The sequence below is a fragment of the Rhincodon typus genome, chromosome 24 (genome assembly GCF_021869965.1).
Source record: "Rhincodon typus isolate 14 chromosome 24, sRhiTyp1.1, whole genome shotgun sequence".
Taxonomy (NCBI): Eukaryota; Metazoa; Chordata; class Chondrichthyes; order Orectolobiformes; family Rhincodontidae; genus Rhincodon; species Rhincodon typus.
Window position 1 is genome coordinate 39,866,764 of NC_063355.1, and position 6,532 is coordinate 39,873,295.

A 6,532-nucleotide genomic window follows, 5' to 3' on the forward strand; every position below is an offset into this window, starting at 1 on the left:
ATCAACCACCACCCTCTGTCTTCTTACAGCTAGCCAATTTCTGATCCAAACCGCTAAATCACCCTCAATCCCATGCCTCCGTATTTTCTGCAATAGTCTACCATGGGAACCTTATCAAACGCTTTACTGAAATCCATATACACCACATCAACCGCTTTACCCTCATCCACCTGTTTGTTCACCTTCTCAAAGAACTCAATAAGGTTTGTGAGGCACGACCTACCCTTCACAAAACCGTGTTGACTATCCCTAATCAAATTATTCCTTTCTAGATGATTATAAATCCTATCTCTTATAATCCTTTCCAACACTTTACCCACAACCGAAGTAAGGCTCACTGGTCTATAATTACCAGGGTTGTCTCTTCTCCCCTTCTTGAACAAGGGGACAACATTTGCTAGTCTCCAGTCTTCTGGCACTATTCCTGAAGACAATGACGACATAAAGATCAAAGCCAAAGGCTCTGCAATCTCCTCTCTAGCTTCCCAGAGAATCCGAGGATAAATCCCATCCGGCCCAAGGGACTTATCTATTTTCACACCTTCCAGAATTGCTAACACCTCCTCCTTATGAACCTCAATCCCGTCTAGTCTAATAGACTGTATCTCAGTATTCTCCTCGACTACATTGTCTTTTTCCTGTGTGAATACTGACGAAAAATATTCATTTAGCACCTCTCCTATCTCTTCGAACTCCACGCACAACTTCCCACTACTGTCCTTGACTGGCCCCAATCTTACTCTAGCCATTCTTTTATTCCTGACATACCTATAGAAAGCTTTAGGGTTTTCCTTGATCCTACCTGCTAAAGACTTCTCATGTCCCCTCCTGGCTCTTTTTAGCTCTCTCTTTAGGTCCTTCCTGGCTAACCTGTAACTCTCAAGCGCCCTAACTGAGCCTTCACGCCTCATCTCTACACAAGCCTCCTTCTTCCTCTTGACAAGAAATTCAATTTCTTTAGTAAACCACGGTTCCCTCGCTCGACCACTTCCTCCCTGCCTGACAGGTACATACTTCTCAAGGACACCCGGTAGCTGTTCCTTGAACAAGCTCCACATTTCAATTGTGCACAGCCCCTGCAGTTTCCTTCTCCATCCTATGCATCCTAAATCTTGCCTTATCGCCTCATCATTGCCTTTCCCCCAGCTATAACTCTTGCCCTGTGGTATATACCAATCCCTTTCCATCGCTAAAGTAAACGTAACCGAATTGTGGTCACTATCACCAAAGTGTCCGTGCTGGTGAAAAACAGCCACCTAACTATTCTAATCCCATTTTCCAGCACTTGGCCCATAGCCTTGTATGCCTTGGCTTCACAAGTGCGCAACTAAATACTTCTTAAATGTTATGAGGGTTTCTGCCTCTACCACCCTTACAGGCAGTGAGTTCCAGATTCCCATCACTAACAGGTGAGAAAGTTTTCATTACATCTCCTCTTAAACAACTGCCCCCACCTTGAGTCTATGCCATATTGTCATTGATCTCTCCATCAAGGAGAAAAGTTTCTTCCTGTCTGTACCCCTCATAATTTTATACAACTCAATCTCCTCTGCTCTAAGGAAAACAATGCCTGTCTCTTCAATCTTTCTTCATAACTGAAACACTCAAACCCAAATAACATCCTGGTAAATCTCCTGTGCACCCTCTCCACTGCCATCACAACCCTCCTATTATGTACTGCACACAATACTCCAGCTGTGGCCTAATCAATGTTTTAGACAGTTCCAGAATAACGCCCCTGCTCATAACTGCTTCAGCTAAGGCAAGTATCCTATAATCATTTTTAATCATTTTGTCTAACTGTCCTGGTGGAAACAGACTCGATTGTGGTTTTCAAATGGAATCGGATAATTAACTTTTGAAAAAAAGAAATTATAGGGTTACAGGGAAAGTGCAGACGAATGGAGCTAGCGGAGTTATTTTTGCAGAGAGCTAGTACTGATGTGACAGGCTGACTGGCCCCCTTCTGTATATTTTTATCATTCTGTGAAATATAACTGACAATTTTTTTTTCTTGATTGCCCTACGTGGACTTTGCTGGCGAGGCCTGCATTTCTTACCTATCATGATGTTAACTGAAGGTAGGAAAATGATTGCTGGGATCCTTGCTGAGATATCGGTTTTATCAATAGCCACAGGTGAGGTGCTGGATGACTGGAGGTTGGCTAACGTGGTGCTGCTATTTAAGAAAGGTTAAGGAAAAGCCAGGGAACCATAGATCAGTGAGGCTGACATCGGTGGTGGGCAAGTTGTTGGAAGGAATCCTGAGGGCCAGGAGTTACATGTATTTGCAAAGGCAAGAATTAATTAGGGATAGACAGCATGGCTTTGTGCGTGGGAAATCATGTCTCACTAACTTGATTGAGTTTTTTGAAGAAGTAACAAAGACGATTGTTGAGGGCAGAGAGGTGGATGTGATCGTTATGGACTTCAAAAAGGTGCTTGACAAGGTTCCTTATGGTAGACTGGCTAGCAAGGTTAGATCACATGGAATGCAGGGAGAACTAGCCATTTTGATACATAACTGGCTCGAAGATAGAAGACTGAGGGTGGTGGTGGAGGGTTGCTTTTCAGACTGGAGGCCTGTGACCAGTGGTGTGCCACAAGGATTGGGGCTGGGTCCACTGCTTTTAGTCATTTATATAAATTATTTGGATGTGAACATAGGAGGTATGGTTAGTAAGTTTGCAGATGACACCAAAATTGGAGGTATAGTGGACGGTGATGAAAGTTACCTCAGAGTACAACAGGATCTTGATCAGATGGGCCAATGGGCTGAGGAGTGGCAGATGGTGTTTAACTTAGATAAATGTGAGGTGCTGCATTTTGGAAAGGCAAGTCAGGGCAGGACTTATACACTTAATGGTAAGGTCCTGGGGACCTTTGCTGAACAAAGAAACCTTGGAGTGCAGGTTCATAGTTCTTTGAAAGTACAGTCGCAGGTGGACAGGATAGTGAAGAAGGCATTTGGTAAGCTCTCCTTTATTGGTCAGTGCATTGAGTATAGGAGTTGGGAGGTCATGTTGCAGCTGTACGGGACATTGGTTAGGCCACTATTGGAATACTGTGTGCAATTCTGATCTCCCTGCTATAGGAAGGATGTTGTGAAACTAGAAAGGGTTCAGAAAAGATTTACAAGAATGTTGCTAGGGTTGGAGGGTTTGAGTTATAGGAAGAGGCTGAATAGGCTGGGGCTTTTTTCCCTGGAGCATCGGAGGTTGAGGGGTGACCTTATAGAAGTTTAGAACATCATGAGCGGCATGGATAGGGTACATAGACAAGGTCTTTTCCCCGGGTTGGGGGAGCCCAAAACTAGAGGGCATAGGTTTAAGGTGATTTGGGAAAGATTTGAAAGGGACATAAGGCATAACTTTTTCACACAGAGTGTGGAACATGTATGGAATGAGTTGCCAGAGGAAGTGGTGGATGCTGGTACAATTACAACATTTAAAAGGTATCTGGATGGGTGTAAGAATAGGAAGGGTTTAGAGGCATATGGGCCAAATGCTGGCAAATGGGATTAGGTTTACATAGGAATCTGGTTGGTGTGAATGCGTTAGACTGAAGGGTCTGTTTCCATGCTGTACATCTCTGTGACTCTCTGAAGGACAAGGACTGGGCACTAGTGAGCACTATAGTATTATGGGATCATTTAGTCTACCTTATGGCAGGTGGCATCTTAAAATCTCATCTAAAAGACAATATTTCTGACAGTGCTGCTCTCCTTCAACACCGCATTGGAGTGTTTGCTAGGTTTTTGCACTCCATGTGATTTGAATTCGCAACCTTCTCACTTTGGTGAGCATGCTAGCAAATGAACCAGCTTTGACACGATGAAGAATAGGACTGCATTCCAACCTTTCATTTACGGAACCTAAAACAGAATCCAACCCTAACTATGATTTAAGACAGAGATAAGGAGAATATTTTTCTCAGAGGGTTCTGAGTCATTGGAACTCTCTTCCTGAAAAGGAGATGAAAGCAAGAGTCGTGAATGTTCTTAAAGCAGAAGTAGATAGATTCTTGTTAAGCAAGGGGGTGAAAGGTTATTGGGGGTAGACGGTAATGTGGAACAATCAGATTAACCATGATCTTGTTGAATATTTGAGCAGATTTGAGGAGCTGAGTGACCTGGTAATAATTCATTTGTATATATTGTTTGTTTTAGCAATCACAGATCTTGCTTGAGGGATTAATATCAATTCAGAACATTGGGGTGACCTTGCCCTACTCTTAGAACAAAGAACAAAGAAAATTACAGCACGGGAACAGGCCCTTCGGCCCTCCAAACCTGCGCCGATCCAGATCCTCTATCTAAACCTGTCATCTATTTTCCAAGGATCTGTATCCCTATGCTCCCTGCCCATTCATGTATCTGTCTAGATACATCTTAAATGACGCTATCGTGCCCGCCTCTACCATCTCCACTGGCAACACGTTCCAGGCACCCACCACCCTCTGCGTAAAGAACTTTCCACGCAAATCTCCCTTAAACTTTTCCCCTCTCACCTTGAAATCGTGACCCCTAGTAATTGAGTCCCCAATTCTGAGAAAAAGCTTCTTGCAATCCACCCTGTCTGTACCTCTCATGATTTTGTAGACCTCAATCAGGTCCCCCCTCAACCTCCGTCTTTTGAATGTAAATAATCCTAATCTACTCAACCTCTCTTCATAGCTAGCGCCCTCCATTACCAGGCAACAGCCTGGTGACCGTCCTCTGCACCCTCTCCAAAGCATCCACATCCTTTTGGTAATATGGCGATCAGAACTGTACGCAATATTCCAAATGTGGTCGAACCAAAGTCCTATACAACTGTAACATGACCTGCCAACTCTTGTACTCAATACCCCGTCCGATGAATGAAAGCGTGCCGTATGCCTTCTTGACCACTCTATCGACCTGCGTTGCCACCTTCAGGATACAATGGACCTGAACACCCAGATCTCTCAGTGCATCAATTTTCCCCAGGGCTTTCCCATTTACCGTATAGTTTGCTCTCGAATTGGATCTTCCAAAATGCATCACCTCGCATTTGCCTGGATTGAACTCCATCTGCCATTTCTCTGCCCAACTCTCCAATCTATCCGTATTCTGCTGCATTCTCCGAGAATGCTATCTGCTACTCCACCAATCTCAGTGTCATCTGCAAACTTGCTAATCAGACCATCTATACCTTCCTCCAGACCATTTATGTATATCACAAACAACTGTGGTCCCAACACGGATCCCTGTGGAACATCACTGGTCACAGTTCTCCATTTTGAGAAACTCCCTTCCACTACAACTCACTGTCTCCTGTTGCCCAGCCAGTTGTCTATCCATCTAGCTAGTACACCCTGGACCCCATGCGACTTCACTTTCTCCATCAGCCTACCATGGGAACCTTTATCAAACACCTTACTGAAGTCCATGTATATGACATCCACAGCCCTTCCCTCATCTATCAACTTTATCACTTCCTCAAAGAATTCTATCAAGTTGGTAAGACATGACCTTCCCTGCACAAAACCATGTTGCCTATCACCAATAAGCCCATTCTCTTCCAAATGTAAATAGATCCTATCCCTCAGTATCTTCTCCAGCAGCTTCCCCACCACTGACGTCAGGCTCACCGGTCTATAATTACCTGGATTATCCCTGCTACCCTTTTTAAACAAGGGGACAACATTTAGCAATTCTCCAGTCCTCTGGGACCTCACCCATGCTCAAGGATGCTGCAAAGATATCTGTTAAGGCCCTTGTTTGAAGTAATGCCAGGAGTGGTATTTACATTACATTGATTCCACACACAAACTTTCAGAATGGGACCCAAAGCTGAATTCAGAATTAACATGAAACATAATTGCTGGAGAAACTTAGTGGGTCTGACAGCATCTGTGAATCGAAAACAGAGTTAACGTTTCAAGTTCAATGACTTTTCTTCCATTGTTCTGCTATGATGGAAACAGACCTGTATGTGTCTTTTTTTTAAATGGAATTGGATAATCACCTATTGAGAAAAGAATGATCACTGGATTCAAAATGTTAATGCTGTTTTTCTCTTCACAGATGCTGCCAGACCTCCAGCATCCACAGTTCTTTGTCTGATCAAAATTAACATGAATCTGCTGCATATGTCGTCTGTTTAAAATATGTTAACTCATAAACAAGTATCTAACAAAAGGAACAATGACTCATAAAGGTAAATGTTTAAATGTGGATGTTTCCCCCACCCCCCGCCACCTGTTAACCAGCTACAGCTCCAGGTCTCCTCACTCTCTGGAAGCTGAGGGTTTTGACACAGTGGCGCGTTGTGGGATGTGTACTCTCCGGCTCGCCGTCCGGCAGCCGGCACTCAACATGGCGGACCTGCTGGGGAAGGGAGCCGGCCGCGGCTTCTACTTCAACACGGTGCTCAGCTTGGCCCGTTCCCTGGCCGCCCAAAAACCCGCTTCCATCGATAAAGTGAGTTCGTTTTGTTTTATTTCTGCTGAACCGGCTGCGCCATTGAGAATGTTGGTGGAATTAGCCGAGGGGGAACAGAGCGTGTTT

The 6,532-nt window shown here is 44.3% G+C and overlaps 1 protein-coding gene across 1 annotated transcript in view; it reads left to right on the top strand.

Annotated features, from left to right (window-relative positions):
• Positions 1-6,237: 6,237 nt before the first annotated feature.
• LOC125486004 (phosphatidylinositol 4-kinase alpha-like) overlaps positions 6,238-6,532 on the top strand; it is a 5,606-nt gene continuing 5,311 nt past the window's right edge. The window contains exon 1 of the mRNA XM_048611750.1: positions 6,238-6,445. Coding sequence (XP_048467707.1) covers positions 6,299-6,445 — 147 coding nt within the window. The 5' untranslated portion in view covers positions 6,238-6,298. The remainder of the gene's footprint in view (positions 6,446-6,532) is intronic.